Here is a 22,172-nt window from a genome sequence, read left to right as displayed (position 1 = left end):
TTTTATATTGATTTGCTTGAGGGCAGCCAGGGGTTATTCCTGGCTCTGGGCTCAAGGATTACTCTTGATGGGGGTTGGGAGACCTTAATGGTCTTAATGGATTGCTGGGAAAAGAACTGGGTCAGCTTCACTCAAGGCAGTTAAGTGACCTAACCACTGTATAACCGTTCAAGCTCAGTAAAAATAATTGCTATTGGGGGAGCTGGAGTGCTACATAGTGAGTAGGGAGGTTGCCTTGTGTGGGTCCACCTGGGTTCAATCCCTGTCATCCCATATGGCCCACCCAACGTGCCAGTGCCAGGAGCAAAGAGGCAGGAGTAATCTGAGTGCCACCAGATTGGGGGAGGGGGAGAACGACCTCAAAAATATATCAAATGAAAAACTGCTATTATGTAAATAAGATATCTTGCTCAGGACGAACATTTATAACATGATGGCCAGAGCAAAAGAACAGTGGGTAAGGAGTTTGCCTTGCATGCAGCTGACCTGCGTTTGATCCCTGGCATCCCATTTGGCTACCGAATATGCCAGGAGTAATTACTGAGCACAGAGCTAAGAGTGACCCTTGAGTGCCACCAGATGTGGCCCAAAAACTAAGATATATATATATATATATATATATATAGATAGATAGATAGATAGATATAGATATATATAGATATATATGATGAATAAAGTAATGAGAAGAAAATTCTATGTGATCTTTATAGAAAATGTATCAGTGCGATAGCAAAGTGGGCATTTTGCCTTGCATTTGGCTGACCTGGGTTCAATCCTGCATCCCATATGATCCCTGGAAAACCACCAGGAATGTCCCCAGAGCCCAGAGCAAGGAATAACCATTGAGCACCACTAGGTATGGCCACAAGGAATAAAGGGGGGATGAGTGGGCCCACAAACGCAGCCGCCATATTCACAGCGGACCAGATCCATAGTCTCACTCTTGAAAGAGAGGTAAGCCAAGCCATGAAAAAAATCATAGGTACACTGTCCAAGCAGCAGAAAGTTGGCAATCTCGGGAGAGGAAAGGCCAACTCCCCACCCTGGCAAAGTTATACCTGCTGCATCCATCACACAGAATCACCACTTTGCTTATGGCCCCACCTCACTACTCCAGGATTCTTTTTAGGTACTCCAATCTGACCAAACTTCCAGTACACAGGTATTTAGGCTGAAATAACCAGGTCTTTTTCAGAAAAATGCAGCATCCTTCCCCCTTTTATATCTTCCTTCTTCGCAGGGAGCCTGGCAGCTGAGAACATGCTCCTAAAAGCCACAGTATCAGCAATAGTGCTTTGAATTCCTGGACAATTTCATTGTTTGGTGCTGTCACCCTGCCTAGAGGAAGACACCAATTTAATAGAATGGACAGCTAATGAGCTCACTGAACCTTCTACCATTGTAGTAATGTCTTCATTGGAGATACAATAAAATTTATTCTTTTCAATACAGATGAGGGCCAGAAGGACCAACTCACGATCTCGAGCTCACCACAAAGAGTGGTGAGTGCAATTAGAGAAATTACACTGACAACTATCATAACAATGTCAATGAGTGGGAAAAGTAAAAAGTCTGTCTCAAATACAGGCTGTGGGGAAGGAGGGAAATGGAGAGCATTGGCGGTGGGAATGGTGCACTGGTGAAGGGGGGTGTTCTTTATATGACTGATACCCAACTGCAATCATGTCTGTAATCAAGGTGCTTAAATAAAGATATTACTAAAAAATATATGTATTTGTTCTCTTTGGGGCTGGAGCAAGAGCACAGTGGATAGGGGATTTGCACACTGCTGACCTGAGTTTGATCCTGGCATTTCATATGGTCTGAGCCTGCCAGGACTAAGTATCAAGAAGGGAGGGGGCCGGTGAGGTGGCGCTAGAGGTAAGGTGTCTGCATTGCAAGCACTAGCCAAGGAAGGACCTCGGTTTGATCCCCCGGCGTCCCATATGGTCCCCCAAGCCAGGGGCAATTTCTGAGCGCTTAGCCAGGAGTAACCCCTGAGCATCAAACGGGTATGGCCCAAAAGAAAAAAAAAAAGGATAACACTGTGTCCATCACAAAATTTGAATTACCCATAAAAACAAATCATAAACAAATGACGGTGCAGGAAATGGTTGCTTCATCACTTACAGGATTAAAAAAATTATTTAAGAAATAAGCTATTTTGTGGGCCAGAATGATAAGCACAAGGGTCAAGTGTTTGCTTTGCACACAGCTGACCCAAGTTCGATCCCCAGAATCCCATATGGTCCCCCTAAGCACTGCCAGGAGTGATTTCTGAGCACAGATCCAGGAATATCCCCACTCTCCCCCAAAAAAGCTTTTTTCAAATAAAGCACTGAGATCATCCAAAGAATTACATTCGATTTTTTTTTATTCTAGGGAGTTGCTCCTGGCAGTGCTCAGAATATCCTATGTGGTGCCTGAACTGTGCCAGAGATAGATGTGCAAGGCCTCCTACATCCAAAGCATTACATTACATTGAATGTAAATGTAAAAGTACTTAGCATCTTTTTTTTTTTTTTTGGTTTTGGGGCCACACCCGGCAGTGCTCAGGGGTTACTCCTGGCTGTCTGCTCAGAAATAGCTCCTGGCAGGCACGGGGGACCATATGGGACACCGGGATTCGAACCAACCACCTTTGGTCCTGGATCGGCTGCTTGCAAGGCAAACACTGCTGTGCTATCTCTCCGGGCCCCGTACTTAGCATCTTGAGCTCTCTCTCAAGAGAGAGCCCCAAAAGTTAAATTTAAATAAGAAAATTGCCTCATTGTAAAAGAATATTGAAGTGTTACTTGAATCTTCAAAATGATCATTTCAGGGCCCGGAATTATAGCACAGCAGTAGAGCATTTGCCTTGCCCTGGGTTCAATCCTCAGCATCCCATATACTAGTGTCCCAAGTCTGCCAGAAGTAACCCCTGTGCGCTGCTGGGTGTGGCCCAAAAAACAAAACCAAAAAAAAAAAAATCATTTCAAACCAAATTACTTCATCCTCAATGCATTTCTCAAACAAAAGCAATAGTACCCTCCAAGGAATGTTTGGCAAATCTAGAGATACTTTCATTTTCAGGTTGTCCCACAACAAAGGATATATCAACAAGATTGAGAAATACTACATCAGAGAAAGGTGAAAAAGAAAAGATCCTTTTTTTTTTCTTTTTTGGGTTTTTGGGCCACACCTGACAGCCAGGAGTTACTCGTGGCTCTGTGCTCAGAAATCGACCCTGGGAGGCTCAGGGTACCATATGGGATTCCAGAGACTGAATCTAGGTCTCTCTCGTGTCAGCCGCAAAGCAAATACCCTACCAAGTGTGCTAGTGTTAGTGCTCCAGCCCTTAATTTTCTTCTTTTTGGAGTTTGGCCCACACTGGGTAATGCTCAGGGATTGCTCCTAGTGCTCAAGAATCATCCCTGGCAGTGCTCAGTGGTCATATGGGGTACCAGAAATCAACAAGGTCAGCAGCATTCAAGGCAAGCACTTACTAATTGTACTATCTCTTCAGCACTTAGCACTCTTAATAACATATTATGAGTATATGATGTTAACTTACGGGATTTATGCAGAGACATTCAGTATTGGTCAAAGTGAAAGGATCATATTTATCTGCAATGACAAGCAGATCAGGCACCGGATACACTCTCAGAGCATAGTCATATGCCCAATACACTGGGCACACATAAAGAGGTAGAGGAGTGAGGTGTCCTTGAGATAAGATGGTCTTTACGAACTAGAAAAGTAGAATACGAAAATAACTTTAGTAAACATTAAAATAGCTAGTAAATAGTTAAATATAAATTACCAAAAAGACAGAAAATTTGAGCAACAATTAGGAAGACATTGAGTTTTACAGCCCTAGAAAACACTGATAAAAATTGAACTGAAGGGCCGGGAAGGTGGCGCTAGAGGTAAGGTGTCTACCTTGCAAGCGCTAGCGTAGGACCGCGGTTCGACCCCCCGGCGTCCCATATGGTCCCCCCAAGCCAGGGGTGATTTCTGAGTGCATAGCCAGGGGTAACACCTGAGCGTCAAACAGATGTGGCCCTAAAACCAAAAAAAAAAAAAAAAAAAATTGAACTGAACTCAGGGCAGGAGCGGTGGCACAGGGGTAAAGCCTTGCCCACGCTAGCCTAGGATGGACCACAGTTCAATCCCCAGGCATCCCATATGGTCCCCCAAGCCAGGAGCGATTTCTGAGCATATAGCCAGGAGTAACCCCTGAGTGTCACTGGGTGTGGCCCAGAAATAAAAAAAAAAAAATTGACCTGAACTCTCTCCAATGTTTTAGGAAAAACCTTTAATCGATCAGTTAATAGCAGGTATGATAAAAGCTACTCCCCCAAATCATGTTGGAACAATTACACTTCTAGACATCTAATGAAACCTTTTATTCTGTTCATCTAAAACGATCTCATCATTATATAAAACCAGAAAAGATAATTAGCAATATAAAGTTAAATATTATAAAAAAACTATGTGCAAGCTAATTCCATACTTCTCAAATCTATGTAATCAAGGATTACTAAAAATAATACAGAATCTTTAAGCTATGAGGCAACAAATACACATACTCCTGATATAAACACACAATCATCTGAAATACTGAATAAACTGACATATAAACAGTTAAGTAAAACCCAGCAGTGCTCAGAGATTACTCCTTGCTCTGCACACAGGAAATTAATCCTGGTGATGCTGGGGGTAAAAGTGGGGCAAAGATGACCATATGAGATCAAACCTGCTAGGCAAGTGTTACCCACTATAGTACCTCTTCAGCCCCAAGATAAAAATTTAAAGGCAAATTAAGAAGCTACAAACAAGGGCCAGAGAGATAAAATGGAGGTAGGATGTTTGACTTGCATGCAGAAGGATGGTGGTTCGAATCCTGGCATCCCATATGGTCTCCCAAGCCTGCCAGGAGCCATTTCTGAGCATAGAGCTAGGAGTAATGCCTGAGCGCTGCCAAGTGTGACCCAAAAAAAGAAAAAAAAACTACAAAAAAATCTCCAACTTATTCTTTGCTTTCTCTGGTCTTCAGTAAGAAGTTAAACTTAAGTAACAAAAAGTACTGAAATAATTCATTCAGGTTTTTTTTTTCAAAATTATTTTGAACTATAAATATAACAATAGGGAAAAGTATCAAGCAACTTAGGAAATTCAATACAATGTAATATGTAAGGAATTTTTAATGACAAATAGTAACTTACATGATTAGGAATATCTAAATTTTTGCTAGGAAAACGAACACAGTTTCTGCACATTTTATTTACTAAGTCTTCTCGAAAGATAATAATTTCTTGTGTACAATATTGAATTCTGAAATAAAAACAGTTGAATTAGAAATAAAGGAAATAATTTTAAAGATAAAATGCTTTATAATAAAAAAGATTACTACTCAGCAAAATTTTTATATATTGAAAAATGATTATTTAAAAGAAAGGTTAAATCATTTGTGGAAAAGGCTAGAACATTCAATGGAATGATCAGAACAGGTAGTCCTAAAGAAGCATACTCTGAGCTGATTTGGAGTTAAAAGTTAAGCAAGGGGAAGCAAAAAAAAAAAAAAAAGTTAAGCAGACAGGCAGAGGAGAAATGGAGCCAGCAGAGGAAAAACACATAGAGGAAACGGATATAGGAGAGGTCCTGACACATTTGAGGAACAAAAAGAACACTGGAGTAGCTAGAAAAAATGAGAAGTTAAAGAAGCAGAAAGAAGGTCCCGGAGAGATAGCACAGTGGCGTTTGCCTTGCAAGCAGCCGATCCAGGACCTAAGGTGGTTGGTTCAAATCCCGGTGTTCCATATGGTCCCCCGTGCCTGCCAGGAGCTATTTCTGAGCAGACAGCCAGGAGTAACCCCTGAGCACCGCCAGGTGTGACCCAAAAACCAAAAAAAAAAAAAAAGATGCAGAAAGAAAGTCAGAAAGTGTAATAACTTCTTTTTTTTGCTTTTGGTTTTTGGGTCACACCCGGCAGCACTCAGGGGTTACTCCTGGCTCTACACTCAGAAATCACTCCTGGCAGGCTCGGGGGATCATATGGGATGCTGGGATTCAAACCACCGTCCTTCTGCATGCAAGGCAAATGCCCTACCTCTCTTTGGTGGTGAATAACTCCTATTGCAAGCATATATGTGATTATGAAATGACAGGATACCATCTTTCAATATTAAGGGGAACTTGATTTGCCTTTAAAGATGAGTCTCAGACCATATAGGGCGCTTATCTTATACACAACCAACCCAGGTTCAATCTCCAGCCCCTCAAAAGGTCCCCTGAGCCTCACTAAGAGTGATCCCTGAGCACAGAGCCAGGAGTAAGCCCTAAGCAGAACTTGGTGTATGACCCCCCAAAAATAAAAGACCAGATTCTGAACATAACTTGAAGCATTCCTTTAGATTTTGAAGTAGGAGCCAGAAAGTACAGTGACTAAGGCATTCGCCTTGCACCCAGGCAACCAGGTTTGATCCTTGAAACCTCTACAGTCCCCTGAACAATGTTAGGACTGATTCCTCAGTACAGAGTCAGGAGTAAGCCCTAAGCACCACTGGGCGGGACCTCAAAACCAAAATAGACATATTGAAATATTCTCTGAAAACCTGCACGTAGTTTTTGGCTTGAGTGATTAGAAGAAGAAAGATATGGTGAAATAAGATTGGGGAAAGTTATAGAACTGGTTGGAGGATTTCTGGAAGGGGCATGGGAAGAAAGATCAGAAATTTAATTTTAAGAGGGATGAAGTGATAGCACAGTAGGGTATTTGCCTTGCACACTGCCAATCCAGGACGGACCCAGGTTCAATCCCTGCCACCCCATCTGGTCCCCTGAGCCTGACAGGAGCAATTTCTGACTGCAGAGTAAGGAATAACCCTGGAGCGCCGCTGGGTGTGGGCCAAAAACCCAACCCCCGCAAAAAAAATAAATAAAAGATTTAATTTTAAGCTGCCGGAGTGGTAGAACAGTGGATAAGGTATTTGCCTTGTATGCATCCAACCCAGGTTTGATCTCTGGCATCCATGTGGTCCTTGTGCCTGCCAGGAGTAATCTCTGAATGCTGCCGGGTATGGCCCAAATCCAAAAACAAAAGCATTTAATTTTAAGCAGTGTATATGATATATCCAGGAGGATATAATGAGTGGAAAATTAGATACATGAATCTGAAATTTAGAAAAAAGGTCTGAGTCATTAATGCAGTTATTTGTGGGCTTAAATGATAGCAAACAGGTACGGTGTTTGCCTGCATATGGCCAACCTAGGTTCAGTCCTTGACATCCCATAGAGTTGCTTGAGTGCACTGCCAGGAGTAATTCCTGAATGCAGAGCCAGGAATAAACCTGAGAGCATCACCAAGTATAGCCCCCAAACAAACAAAATATATAAATGTAAGAGTTGTCAATATAAAGATAGCATTTAAAGTCCAGAACTAGATTAGATCACTGCAGAAAATACGGAGGAACCCAGGACAAAGATTATTTCTCTTAGTGTATTAAGAGACTGACTACAGGGAGGGGCACATAGAGTAGTTAGATGTGTGATCTTCACTCTCTCACTGGAATTCTTACAGGATGTGTGTATGAGAATGTCTATTTTGAAAATGATTATCGGGCCGGGCAGTGGCGCTGGAGGTAAGGTGCCTGCCTTGCCTGCGCTAGCCTAGGACGGACCGCGGTTCGATCCCCCGGTGTCCCATATGGTCCCCTAAGAAGCCAGGAGCAACTTCTGAGCGCATAGCCAGGAGTAACCCCTGAGCGTCACAGGGTGTGGCCCAAAAACCAAAAAAAAAAAAAAAAAAAAAAGAAAATGATTATCCCAGTTTCTAAATGCATTATTAGGGGATTACTTAAATAATTAAAATGCTTCAAAATTTCAGAGAAGCTAAAAGAAAATTTCATTTTTATTATCAATCAAGTTCAAATATTTTTAGAATCCAATTAAGAGAAACAAACAATAAAATTAAATAAAGAGAATACTTACCTGCAGGGATTAGTAGTAAAAACTGAAAATGGTACTCGTTGTCTAAATTCATTAGTAATACTTTCAGCAAGTGGTGGCCTATAAAAATAAATTATTTAATACAGTATCTATCTTAAATTGCATAAAGTTTTGTTTACTGAACTAGGGAGATAGTTGAATGGGCTGAAGTACATGATTTGCATACAGGAGATCTAGGTCTGATCACAAAAACCACATCCCCCAAGCACAGAGATAAGAAGACATCCTGAGCAGCATCAAATATGGCTCCAAAATCAAAACAAACTCCCACATTTTGTTTACTGCTGCAAAAATTTTAAAAACTTGCCTTGGTAGGATAGAACCAAATCCAGGGTCCTCTGGGCCAGGAACAAACACAAAACGACTGCTGTAGCAAAATTCAACGTAATTAATTTTTTAAATTGTTCAACATTACTAGTATAAAAATAAACGTATTGAGTCATACAGTTTAACTTTTCATTTATTTCCTTAATGACCTGACTGTTCCAAATCTTCACACAAACACTATCCAAAAAGTATTTGTGAAGAAAATATTTTCTATCTGTACTATACAGATCTTGAACTAGTATGAGATGGACTGAATCTTAAACATTAACTTTAAAATATATTTATATGCAAAAGATCATATGTGGTCAGTGACTTTCACTAAGTGCAAACTGTGAGAGTGTCACAAAGAAAACTAAGCTTGAGTGTATACCTTGCATGTGGGGAGCCTGGGTTTGGCACATGGTCTCCTGAACACCACCATAAGTTAACGAGCACAGAACTTGAAGTAGTCCCTGAACACTGTCAAGTGACAGGTCGGTCCAAAAGCTCTTCCCCAAAATATGTGCATATATTTGATTGGCATTATTACTTTTCTAATACATACATACATACATACATATGTGTATATATGTTTTTGAGTCACATCTGGCAGTGCTCAGGGATTACTCCTAGCTCTATGCTCAGAAATCGCTCCTAGCAGGCTCAGGGAACCATATGAGATGCTGGGATTCAAACCACCACCACCCCTTCTGCATGCAAGGCAAATGCCCTACCTCCATGCTATCTCTCCGGCCCTCTTCTAATATTTTTAAAATGCCAACTCTAGTACAGTATGACAATCAGCAGGAAATAAAGATAATTTTATCTTCTGGCAACCCTGGTTTAATTAACTTTTTAATTTCTTAATAATCACTGACAAAGCTGGGATTCACTATTTAGTTTTAAAAAATAAGCCATTTAAATAAAAAAAATAGCAGTAGAAATCATTACCTTTGGTGAATATTTGGATATTCACATATTATATCTGCCAGAGTTTTTAGAGCATCTAAAATATTAAAGGGATATTAAATTTAATTTGCATATACAGCACATAAGAACATTTGACTAGATCTAACCCTATTTCAATAACGTTAAAACATAACATAAATTTTTAACGTTACATTCTATAAATATAGAACACTAAATAGATACTTAATACCTTTCAAAGCTTGAACCTGGTTTTTTCCATATGGTGCAGATGAAAAATTGCCACACAGTATAAAGCAGGTAGGTGGTGATGGTGAATAACCTAAGATTAAAAAAAAAATCTAAGATTATATAAGAATAAATAAATATAAATATTTTAGGGGCTGGTGAAGTGGCTCAAGCTGTAAGGCATCTGCGCTCTAGCCTAGGACGGACCGCGGTTCCATCCCCCAGTGTCCCATATACGTCTCCCAAACCAGGAGCGATTTCTGAGTGTATAGCCAGGAATAACCCCTGAGCGTCACCTGGTGTGCCCCCCCCCAAAAAAAACTAAAAACTATATATAAATATTTTAATATTTTACCACTCCTCTATGGCTCTCTGCAGAGATAACAATGTGACCAAACTCTAGGTATGCTAGTATTTGGACTGATATCACCAGGACATTTTTGGAGTGTGAGCACCCTAAATCCTGCCTTCTCATACTCTCAGAACTGGCAGTTGTTACCACAACCACAAAAAGGCACAGGGTAAGCAATAGTGTGGTTTGAATTCCTAGACCATGTAGCCTTGATAATTTCATTTGCTTAATACTGTTATCCTCATAAGGACACACCGGGTTAGATGCCAACGTGTAGCTGATGTCACTTAATATTCAGAAACAAATGAACAGAATGGTCTGCTAGTAATAAAAACTCACAGAACCCTCTGTAAATGACTTAAAATCTCATTGGAGGTCATTATATTTCTCACAAATTTGCTTGTCACTATACTTATTTCCTCCCCTCTTATTTTTTTCTCTTTCTAGTCTTTAAAATAATTTTGCTCTCACATATCTCACTTATTTATACTTAATGCATTACAATCAACTATGTGACACATGCTCTTTTAATAACACCCTTCCTGCTATGCTATCTGTCACTCTGACTCCTAATAAAGTACATTTAAAAGAATCAGAATTAAAATAATATGTCTACCATTAAAAATTGGTTTACACTTAATCTTGGCTCTGTGCTTAGGGATCACTCCTGGAGGGACTCGGAGGAACATATGTGGTGCCAGAAACAGAACTAGAGTTGGCTGTGTGCAAGACAAATGTACTACCCACTATACCCTGACTCTGGCCCTAATAAAAAAACTTATTCATCAAAAAATAGTAATCATAGTTCTCACTATTGAGTACTTACAATGTGCAAGGTCCTACAGTGACTCAATCCTCACAAAATGCCCATATGCTGAGAGTAAGTACCATACCCAGAGTATTGGCTGTTAAGTCCATTTATGTAAGACTCCAAGCTCTTTTTTTTATAATTATCTTTATTTAAACACCGTAATTACAAATATGATTATAGTTGTATGATTACAGTCATGTAAAGAACATCCCCTTTCACCAGTGCAACATTCCCACCACCAATTTCCCAGATCTCCCTCCTCCCCAACCCCCCACACCTGTACTCGAGACAGGCTTTCTACTTCCCTCATTCATTCATATTGCTACGATAGTTTTCAATGTAGTCATCTCTCCAACTGCACTCATCAATTTATGTGATGAGCTTCATGTCATGAGCTGCACCTGCCAGCCCTCATCTCTCTTGTCTCTGAGATACTGTTAAAAAAATCTCTTTCATTTTTCTTAAAGCCCATAGATGAGTGAAACCATTCTGCGTCTTTCTCTCTCCCTCTCAGCATAATAGATTCCATGTACACCATGTATAGGAAAATTTCATGACTTCATCTCTCCTAACGGCTGCATAGTATTCCATTGTGTATATGTGCCAGTTTCTTTAGCCACTCATCTGTTAAAGGGCATCTTGGTTGTTTCCAGAGTCTGGCTATTGTAAGTAGCGCTGCAATGAATATAGGTGTAAGGAAGGGATTTTTGTATTGTATTTTTGTGTTCCTCGGGTATATTTCTAGGAGTGGTATAGCTGGATCGTATGGAAGCTCAATTTCCAGTTTGTGAAGGAATCTCCATATCACTTTCCATAAAGGTTGTACTAGATGGCATTCCCATCAGCAGTGAAAAAGAGTTCCTTTCTCTCCACATCCCCGCCAGCACTGCTTGTTTTCCTTTGTGATGTGTGCCAATCTCAGTGATGTGAGGAGGTACCTCATAGTAGTTGTGATTTGCATCTCCCTGACGATTAGTGGTGTCTTTTCATGTGCCTTTTGGCCATTTGCCTTTCTTCTTTTTCAAAGTGTCTGTTCATTTCTTCTCCCCATTTTTTGATGGGGTTAGTTGTTTTTTTCTTGTATAGTTGTCAGTACCTTGTAAATTTTGGATATTAGTCCTTTATCTGATGAGTATTGGGTGAATAGTTTCTCCCACTCAATGGGTGGCCTTTGTATTCTGAGCACTATCTCCTTTAGAGATGCAGAAGCTACTCAGCTTAATATAGTCCCATCTGTTTATCTCTGTTTCCACTTGTTTGGAGAGTGCTGTCTCCTCCTTAAAGATGCCTTTAGTCTCAATGTCCTGGAGTGTTTCACCTACATGTTGTTCTATATACCTTATAGTTTCAGATCTGATATCAAGGTCTTTAACCCATTTGGAGACTTTACCTTTGTACATGGTGTTAGTTAGGGGTCTGAGTCCACTTTTTTGCAAGTGGCTAACCAGTTGTGCCAACACCACTTGAATAGGCTTTCCTTGCTCCATTTAGGATTTCTTGCTCCTTTATCAAAAACTAGGTGGTTATATGTCTGAGGAACATTCTCTGAGTACTCAAGCCTATTCCACTGATCTGAGGGTCTGTTTTTATTCCAATACCATGCTGTTTTTATAACTAAAAAAAAAACAAAACAAAACTATTGCTTTGTAATACAGCTTAAAATTGGGGAAAGTAATGCCTCCCATATTCCTTTTCCCAAGGAGTGCTTTAGCTATTCGAAGTTGTTTATTGTTCCAAATGAATTTCAGAAGTGTTTGATCCACTTCTTTGAAGAATGTCATGGGTATCTTTAGAGGAATCGCATTAAATCTGTACAATGCTTTTGGAAGTATTGCCATTTTAATGATGTTGATTCTGCTAATCCATGAGCAGGGTATGTGTTTCCATTTCCGCGTGTCCTCTCTAATTTCTTGGACCAGTATTTTAGTTTTCTTTGTATAGATCCTTCACATCTTTAGTCAGGTTGACTCAAAGATATTTGCGTTTGTGTGGCACTAATGTGAATGGGATTGTTCTCTTAATGTCCATTTCTTCCCTATCATTATTAGTGTATAAAAAGGCCATTGATTTTTGTGTTAATTTTGTAGCCTGCCACTTTGCTATATGAATCTATTATTTCTAGAAGCTTTTTGGTAGAGTCTTTAGGGTTTTCTAAGTAGAGTATCATGTCATCTGCAAACAGTGAGAGCTTGACTTCTTCCTTTTTTATCTGGATTCCCTCGTATCTTTTTCTTGCCTAATCATTATAGCAAGTACTTCCAGTACTATGTTGAATAGGAGTGGTGAGAGAGGACAGCCTTGGCTTGTACCAGAATTTAGAGGGAAGGCTTTTAGTTTTTCTCCATTGAGGGTAATATTTACCACCGGCTTGTGGTAGATGGCTTTAACTATATTGAGAAAGGTACCTATTATTTCTATCTTGCTGAGAGTTTTCATCAAGAATGGGTGTTGAACCTTATCAAATGCTTTTTCTACATCTATTGATATGACCATGTGATTTTTATTTTTCTTGTTTATGTTGTGTATTATGTTGATAGATTTACGGATGTTAAACCATCCTTGCATTCCTGGGATGAAACCTACTTAATCAAAGTGAATGATCTTCTTGATGAGGCACTGGATCCTGTTCGCCAGGATTTTGTTGAGGACTTTGCATCTGTGTTCATCAGGGATATTGGTCTGTAATTTTCTTTTTTGGGAGCATCTCTATCTGGTTTTGGTATTAAGGTGATGTTGACTTCATAAAAGCAATTTGAAGTGTTCCTGTTTTTTCGATTTCATAAAAGAGCCTGGCCAGGATTGGTAGTAGTTCCTCTTGAAAGGTTTGAAAGAATTCATTTGTGAATCATTCAGGGCCTGGGCTTTTGTTTTGGGGCAAATTTTTGATTACGGTTTCAATTTCCTCAATAGTGATGGGGGTGTTTAGATATGCTACATCTTCTTTATTCAACCGTGGAAGGTTATATGAGTTCAAAAATTTATCCATTTCATCCAGGTTCTCATTTATTTTTTTTGTTTTGTTTTTCTGGGCCACACCCATTTGATACTCAGGGGTTACTCCAGGCTAAGCGCTCAGAAATTGCCCCTGGCTTGGGAGGACAATATGGGATGTCGGGGGATCGAACCGCGGTCCTTCCTTGGCTAGCGCTTGCAAGGCAGACACCTTACCTCTAGCGCCACCTCACCGGCTCCTGGGTTCTCATATTTCGTGGCGTAGAATTTCTCAAAGTATTCTCTGAATACCCTTTGAATCTGCATCATCTGTAGTGATCTCCCCCTTTTCATTTCTAATACGCGTTATCAAGTTTCTTTCTCTCTTTTACTTTGTGAGTTTTGCCAATGGTCTATCAATCTTGTTTATTTTTTCCAAGAACCAACTTCTGTTTCATTGATCTTTCGAATTGTTTTTTGGGTTTCCATTTCATTGATTTCTGCTCTCAGCTTTGTTATTTCCTTCTGTCTCCCTATTTTTAGTTTCTTTTTTTTTTTGTTTGTTTGTTTGGGCCACACCCGGCGGTGCTCAGGGGTTACTCCTGGGTCTGCTCAGAAATAGCTCCTGGCAGGCACGGGGGACCATATGGGACACCGAGATTTGAACCAACCACCTTAGGTCATGGATCGGCTGATTGCAAGGCAAACGCCGCTGTGCTCTCTCTCCGGGCCCTATTTTTAGTTTCTTTTGTTGATCATTTTCTTTTTTTTTCTTTTTTTTTTTTTTTTTGTGGTTTTTGGGTCACACCCGGCAGTGCTCAGGGGTTTTTCCTGGCTTCGTGCTCAGAAATTGCTCCTGGCATGCACAGGGGACCATATGGGACGCCGGGATTCGAACTGATGACCTTCTGCATGAAAGGTAAACGCCTTACCTCCATGCTATCTCTCCGGCCCCTGTTGATCATTTTCTAATTCTATAAGCTGCGTCATTAAGCTAATTCATGTATGCTCCTTCTTCCTTCCTGATGTGTGCTTGCAAAGCTATAAATTTTCCTCTCAGTACTGCTTTTGCTGTATCCCATAGGTTCTGATAGTTTGTGTTTTCATTTCATTTTCGTTTGTTTCCAGAAAATTTTTGATTTCTTCTTTGATTTCATCTCGGACCCACTTGTTGTTCAGTAGTAGACTGTTTAATTTCCAGGTGTTAAATTTTTTTTGTCCCTTTGTAGTTCACATCTAACTTCAGAGCCTTGTGGTCAGCAAAGGTAGCCTGCAAAATTTCTATCTGCTTGATTTTATGGAGGTATGTTTTATGTGCCAGCATGTGGTCTATCCTGGAGAATGACCCGTGTACACTGGAAAAGAATGTGTATCCAAGTTTCTGAGGATGGAGTGTCCTATATATATCTACTAGGCCTCTTCCATTTCTCTTTTCAGGTCTAGTATATTTTTATTGGGTTTCCATTTGGTTGACCTATCAAGTGTTGACAAGCCTATGTTGAGGTCTCCCACAATTATTGTGTTATTATTGATATCCTTTTTCAGATTTGTCAACTATTGAATACTTTGCTGGTCCCTCATTGGGTGCATATATGTTTAGGAGAGTGATTTCTTCCTCCTGTACATATCCCTTGATTAGTACATAATATCCATCTTTGTCCCTTACAACTTTTCTGAGTATAAAGTTTGTGTCATCTGATATTAGTTTGGCCACCCCCGCTTTTTTAAGGGTGTTGTTTGCTTGAATGATTTCCCTCCAACCTTTGATTTTGAGTCTATGTTTATTCTGACTATTCAGGTGTGTTTCTTGTAGGCAGCAGAAGGTTGGCTTCAGTTTTTTGATCCATTTCGCCACTCTGTGCCTCTTAACGGGTGCATTTGGTCCATTGACATTGAGAGAAATAATTGTCATGGGATTTACTGCCATCTTTGTGTAGAAGTTTGGTGTGTTTTTTGTTCTGTCTTGTCTTTAGAATAGATCTTTCAGTTTTTCTTTTAAGGCTGACTTTAAGTCTGTAAAGTTTTTGAGCTGTTGTTTATCTGTGAAGCCATGTATACTTCCTTCAAACCTGAAAGTGAGTTTTGCTGGGTGCAGTATTCTTGGCGAAGCATTTATTTCATTGAGTTTTGTCACTATATCCCACCACTGCCTTCTGGTCTTGAGTGTTTCTGGTGACAGGTCTGCTGTAAATTTCAAGGATGCTCCCTGGAATGTAATTTCCCTTTTTGATCTTGCTGCTTGCTGTATTCTATCTCTATCTGTGGGATTCATCATTGTGACTAGGATGTGTCTTGGGGTGTTTCTCCTGGGGTCTTTTTTAGTTGGTACTCTTCGGGCATGCAGGATTTGGTCACGTTTTCTTTACCTCTGGTAGTTTCTCTGTGATGATGTTCTTGACTGTTGATTCTTCCTGGAGATTTTCTTCTTGGGTCTCTGGGACTCCCAATGATTCTAAAGTTGTTTCTGTTGAGCTTATCAAAGACTTCTATTTTCATCTGTTCATATTCTTTGAGTAATTTTTCCATTGTCTGATCATTTGATTTAAGGCTTTTTTCCAATCTCTTCTGCTGTGTAAAGTTGTTATGCATCGCATCTTCAAGCGCACTAATTCTATCCTCAGCTGCTTTTTTTTTTTTTTTTGGTTTTTGGGCCACACCCTGTGACGCTCAGGGGTTACTCCTGGCTATGCGCTCAGAAGTTGCTCCTGGCTTCTTGGGGGACCATATGGGACGCCGGGGGATCGAACCGCGGTCCATCCTAGGCTAGCGCAGGCAAGGCAGGCACCTTACCTCCAGCGCCACCGCCCGGCCCCCCTCAGCTGCTTTTAACCTGTTGGAAAGCTCATCCATTATGTTCTTCAATTCGTCTACTGAGTTTTTCAGAACTGTTATTTGACCTGATATTTCAGTTTGGAGTTTTCTGATTTCTATCTTCATATTCTCTTGATTTTTATTAGTGTTCTGATCTATACTTTCTTTGAGTTCTGTAAGCATCCTCCATATTTCTTCTCTAAACTCCATTTCTGAAAGACTGCTTAGGTGGTTAGCCATTGTTGGGTCATCAGAGTTTCCATTTTCATTCTCTATGGCTGAAGTTGGTCTGCGTAGTTTCCCCATTGTCACGCTAATGCTGTGGGTTTTTCTACGTGTTGTGGTGGTATTCATTGGCTAGGTGGAGTGCGCGGCCCTCTTTGCGGCCGCGCTCCTCTGCTTCAACCCCTTAAAGGTGGGCTTAAGGGGGCCAGCAGAGTCAGCTTTATCTGCAACTCCGGCCCAGAAACACTCACCTCAGCTGAGGCAAGCCGTCAGGGGATGAATGCCAGAGAAGATCAAAGTTCACAGGTTGAAGCAAGCCAGGGGAAGCCCCAAAATGTCTGCCGAGCTTAAGGGGCCCAGCAGAGTTTATCTTATCCACAACTCCCGCCCAGAAAGACACATCTCAGCCGAGGCACGCCCTCAGGGGATTAATGCCTGAGAAAATCAAAGTTCCCAGGTTGAAGCAAGCTGGGGTAGGCCCCAAAATGTCTGCTGAGCCTAAGGGGCCCAGCAGTCAGCTTTATCCGCAACTTCGGCCCGGAAACACTCACCTCAGCCGAGGCAATTCGTCAGGGGATGAATGCCAGAGAAGATCAAAGTTCCCAGGTTGAAGCAAGCCAGGGGAAGCCCCAAAATGTCTGCCGAGCTTAAGGGGCCCAGCAGAGTCTCAGACTCCAAGCTCTTTACTTCTTAGTCTTTCTAATACTATACTTAGGACCAATTACTCTCATCATGATCATACATATATGTTATTTTTCAAATGTGAAAAATAAGTCTTTAAAATGAACTTATAACTATCTTACTGCTGAGTCAGCTTAGTACTATAGTTTTGTTTTGTTTTGTTTTGCAATACCAGGTATGGATCCCAGGTCTCACAAATGGAAAGCATTTGTGCTGTACCAATGAATCACAGTTCAGGTCCCTGGATCAATTTAAAACAAAAAAGACACACAAAATTATATACATATATACATACATACATATATATATACATATTTTAGTTTGGAAGGCTATGGAAGGCTTACTGTGGAACTGAAGATCCACTATTTCTTCATTCCCAAAAAATTCCCAAATAAGGTTTCAAAAAAAGAATACAAATAGGAGGGGTAGATGGGGGGGAACGACTACAAACCATGATACTTACCAGAAAACATAATGCGAAATTTTTCCAATACTTCTGCTTGGTCCAACCAAACATCAGATACAAAAACAAACATGGCATCTTTATTCTCATCTTCCAGTTGTTTAAGTTTTGCAGAACTTTTCACGGATATATTAGAAGGCCCACCAAAAAAATTTATATTTCCATAGTATGCCCTAAGTAATAATAAAACATTATCTTTATATTATCTCTAAGCTAGTAAAGACACTTTAAAATAATTTTACAAAGTTAGGTAATTTCTAATGTTATTTGTAAAGCTTACACAGTAAACACATTCAGGGCCTACAAATATACTAATGCCACTGAGGATGAAGTCAGGATTTTTTTCCAAGCATTAAGAAGAAAAGTTAAATGTTGTAAAATAATGGGACCAGAGAGATAGCACAGCGGTAAGGCATTTGCCTTAGACACAGAAGGACGGTGGTTCGAATCCCAACATCCCATATGGTCCACCGAGCCTGCCAGGAGCGATTTCTGAGCATAGAGCCAGGAGTAACCCGAGCACTGCTGGGTGTGACCCAAAAACCAAAAAAAAAAAAATGTTGTAAAATAAGAACGGAAGCAAAACAAAAGCAGAAAAAAAATTTAAATAGTAAGTAGTTGGCTATATTTGTGTCTTTTTGTTGTTATGAGACCATACCTGGCAGTGCTCAGGGATTATTCCTGGCTCTCCATTAGGTAATCAATCCAGGAGGTACCTGAGGGACCATATCTGGGACCAAATCTGGGTCAGCTGCAGCAAGACAAAGCCTTGCCAACTATACTATCTCTACAACCTCTTTTAAAATGGACCAATAAAAATTGGGGGGGGCCACACACCAGGCTGTGCTCAAGGATTACTCCTGGCTCTGCACTCAGAAATCACTCTTGTTAAACTGAGGGGATCATATGGGATGCTGAGGTCAAACCCTGGTCAACCTCATGCAAGGCAAAAACCCTACCTGCTGTGCTATTGCTCTGGCCCCAAACTTGGAAAAAAAAAAATGTTCCTCTGCAAGAAATTAAGAAAAATGGGTACATCAATAACCAGTTAAAGTCTCAAAAATCACTTAACTAAGCAATTCAATGTCTAGAAATCTGTCTTATGGTTAGGGAGATGACTCTAAAGGCTGTAGCATGTTTGTGTGCAGGAGACAAAGGGTGTGGCCAAAAAAAAAAAAGAATATATCAGCAGAATGTCAAAGAAAATAATATTTCTTGACATTAAAAAATGATGATTTGGGGCCAGAATGGTAGCACAGAGATAGGGCATTTGCCTTGCATGTGGCTGACCCAAGACAGACCTCAGTTGGATCCTCAGCATCCCATATGGTCCCCCAAGCTAGGAGTGATTTCTGAGCGAATAGCCAGGAGTAACCCCTGAGCGTCACCGGGTATGGTCCAAAAAACCAAAAAAAAAGAAAAAAGATTATATGCTTTTTTATGTTTTATGTTTGTTTTGTTTTTGAGCCATACCAGCAGTGCTTCAGGCTTTCTCTTGACTGTGCTCTGGGATCTCTCCTTGCAGGGCTTGAAGGAATCAAACCTTTGTTGACTACATGCAAGACAAGCACCTTACCCACTGTACTATCATTTTGGACCCTGACTGCACATTATTATACAAAGCCCCATTACAAATGAATGTATAGTATTACTCATTTTAGTGTTTTGCTCTATCTTTTTGGTGTTGATTCTTGTTATTCACCATAGCTCTGTTTCTGCATATATTGCATTAGGAATACTTAAACTTTTATCCTAAATAAAATAATATATGCATACATGTATCAGATAGATACAATCTTTATTTTTTTTTTTAGATAGACACAATCTTAAATCCCTTAAAAAAAAAAAAAAAAAAAAAAAAAAGCAGGGCCCGGAGAGATAGCACAGCTGCATTTGCCTTGCAAGCAGCCGATCCAGGACCTTGGTTGGTTCGAATCCCGGTGTCCCATATGGTCCCCCGTGCCTGCCAGGAGTTATTTCTGAGCAGACAGCCAGGAGTAACCCCTGAGCAACGCCGGGTGTGGCCCAAAAACAAAAACGAAAACAAAAACAAAAAAAGCACCACTGGGAGACTCTATTTTCTTTATTGTACAAAAAAGAAAATAAGATTCATACTCAGATGTGTTACCTTAAGCTGCCCTAATAATGTGTCAATGTTGGGGTTCAAACCCTTTTCAAAACTCCCAGAGTTGGATCAGAGAGATGGAATACTGGCTAGGGTGCTTGCTTTATTTGTGGTCAAGATTAGATTAAATCCAATACTACACAGAGACCCCCCATGCACTACCAGAGCACAGAGCCAGACAACACTGCTTGGTGTGCCCCCCCCCCAAAAATAAAGTTTATTACAATTAAGCTTGAATCATATATAAGGCCCAACTTTCTAAATCTCCTTTCTCTTTGCATACTGACACACAGTTTGAGCCCTTATAATAATACCTCAATTATTACTAACTGCATTACAAAGATCTTACAGAGATTAATTTAAACATGCTTGTACCTAGTAGTACAAGAGGGTTCGGTGGGTGGAAATCCAAATGCATTAACATGAAACACTTGATCTTCAAACCAACCTGAAAGAAGGAACAAATCACTTTCATTTATCCTATTCTGAAGAGACAAAACAATGAAACACAAAACAATTATGCTAGGCTATCATCTCATCGTGGTCTATTAACTGCAGAAAGAGCCAATCTGAGCTACAAAATAACTTCAGGTTTAAAAACAGTCTCAGTCCTATTTTTAAAATTTTCTCAAAATCAATTAACAACTGCAATTTTTTATTTTTAATTTTATGCTACTTGAGTATAATGATTAAATATTTAGATAAAGATATGCTCTATTATATGACTCTCTCAGTAAAATCTAGTGGGTTGCTTTCTGCATTTTGTTTAGGGCAATACCAAACAATGTTCAGCACTTATTCCTGGTTTTGCTCTTAGGAATTACACCTGGATAAGCTCAGGACCGCACGGGGTTCAAAGCAAGTGTCCTGCCCACTAATATCACAGAGACCCAAATTTAGTTAAGGTTGGCTGGTTGGCTTTTTGGACCACATCCAGAGGTGCCAGGGATTATTCCTGGCTCTATGCTCAGAAGTTACTCCTGGCAGGCTCAGGGGACCAAATGGAATGCTGGGGATCAAACCTGGGCCAGATGCATGCAAGGCAAATGCCCTACCCACTGTGCTATTGCTCTGGTCCCTCAAATCTAGTTATTTTTTTTTACCCAACTTTATTGCAAATATAAATCAAATCCCATATCATTCCCCCTTTAAATGTGTACAATCTTGTGTACAATCTCTGGGTTTCAGCATATTCATAAGTTGTACAGCAGGGGTCTCAAACTCAATTTACCTGGGGGCCGCAGGAGGCAAAGTTGGGGTGAGGCAGGGCCGCATAAGGGATTTCGCTTACCGAATATTCGCAATAAAAATCGCATTAGTAAGAAAAAAAATAGCAACAAATAGCAACAAATTGCATTAAACAATTTGTTTAATGGAATGGAACTGCTCGGGGTATGCGAATTTTTAATGCGATTTTTTTTCTTACTAATGTGATTTTTACCAAATAATCGTGAATACTGCGATATTTGAAGGCCGGCCACAGGCCACAAAATGTTGTACAGAGGGCCACAAACGGCCCGCAGGCCACGAGTTTGAGACCCCTGTTGTACAGCCATCAGCACTAGGTTCAGAATTTTTTTTTTGGTTTTTGGGCCACACCAAGTGATGCTCAGGGATTACTCCTGGCTATGCGCTCAGAAATCGCTCCTGGCTTGGGGGACCATATGGGACGCCAGGGGATCAAACTGCTTTCCATCCTAGGCTAGCACATGCAAGGCAGACACCCTATCACTTGTGCCACCGCTCCAGCCCAAGAATATTTTATTATCTCCCAAAGAAAACCCAGAATGATGAGCAGCAGTTCGAGTTTTTTGTTTTGGCTTTTGGGTCATGCCTGGTAGTGCTTGGACCTTATTGTGGACACAGTTCAATCTGTTGCTAGAGGTTGACTCCAAATGCTCAAGGGGACCTTGCCATGCCAGGCACAGAATCTGGATCTCCCACATGTAGTCTGTGTGTATGTCAGCGCTTTAAGTGATCCCTTCTCAGAGTTATTTTATTATCAAAACTATGCTTTCATAATCATAATGATGATCCTATATGTAGAATCATATTTTAAACAATTTACAAATGTTTTCAGAGTACAAAGACTTAGACAAGAAAAAAGGATACTGGCTTACCTTCGGCTAAGACAAAGCACGACTCTGTGTATAAGCCACTATGAAACTGGTACATGAAGGTTAAAAAAAATGCTTCTATACTATGGTGAGAAAGTCAACTTAACTTTTGATACCAACAGTACTGCTTAATAATACAAAGACTTCACATCTGAAACTGTGCAGGGACTGTAACTTTTTAAAAGAAAGTTTTAAGTTCGAAATAT

The 22,172-nt window shown here is 40.3% G+C and overlaps 1 protein-coding gene across 4 annotated transcripts in view; it reads right to left on the bottom strand.

The window, feature by feature from the left end:
• POLE2 (DNA polymerase epsilon 2, accessory subunit) overlaps nt 1-22,172 on the bottom strand; it is a 37,681-nt gene that overhangs the window by 836 nt on the left and 14,673 nt on the right. For 3 of the 4 annotated variants that reach the window (XM_049767344.1, XM_049767355.1, XM_049767362.1), the window contains 9 exons: nt 21,970-22,018; nt 20,225-20,297; nt 17,725-17,897; nt 9,455-9,544; nt 9,247-9,301; nt 8,297-8,356; nt 7,972-8,049; nt 5,208-5,316; nt 3,554-3,730 (listed from right to left, as the gene is read on the bottom strand). In XM_049767344.1, the coding sequence (XP_049623301.1) occupies nt 3,554-3,730; nt 5,208-5,316; nt 7,972-8,049; nt 8,297-8,356; nt 9,247-9,301; nt 9,455-9,544; nt 17,725-17,897; nt 20,225-20,297; nt 21,970-22,018 (864 nt within the window). The remainder of the gene's footprint in view (nt 1-3,553; nt 3,731-5,207; nt 5,317-7,971; nt 8,050-8,296; nt 8,357-9,246; nt 9,302-9,454; nt 9,545-17,724; nt 17,898-20,224; nt 20,298-21,969; nt 22,019-22,172) is intronic. The other variant, XM_049767351.1, reaches the window with a different exon arrangement.

This window comes from Suncus etruscus, chromosome 2, assembly GCF_024139225.1.
Source record: "Suncus etruscus isolate mSunEtr1 chromosome 2, mSunEtr1.pri.cur, whole genome shotgun sequence".
Classification (NCBI taxonomy): Eukaryota; Metazoa; Chordata; class Mammalia; order Eulipotyphla; family Soricidae; genus Suncus; species Suncus etruscus.
This window is presented reverse-complemented; position numbering and strand designations above follow the sequence as displayed.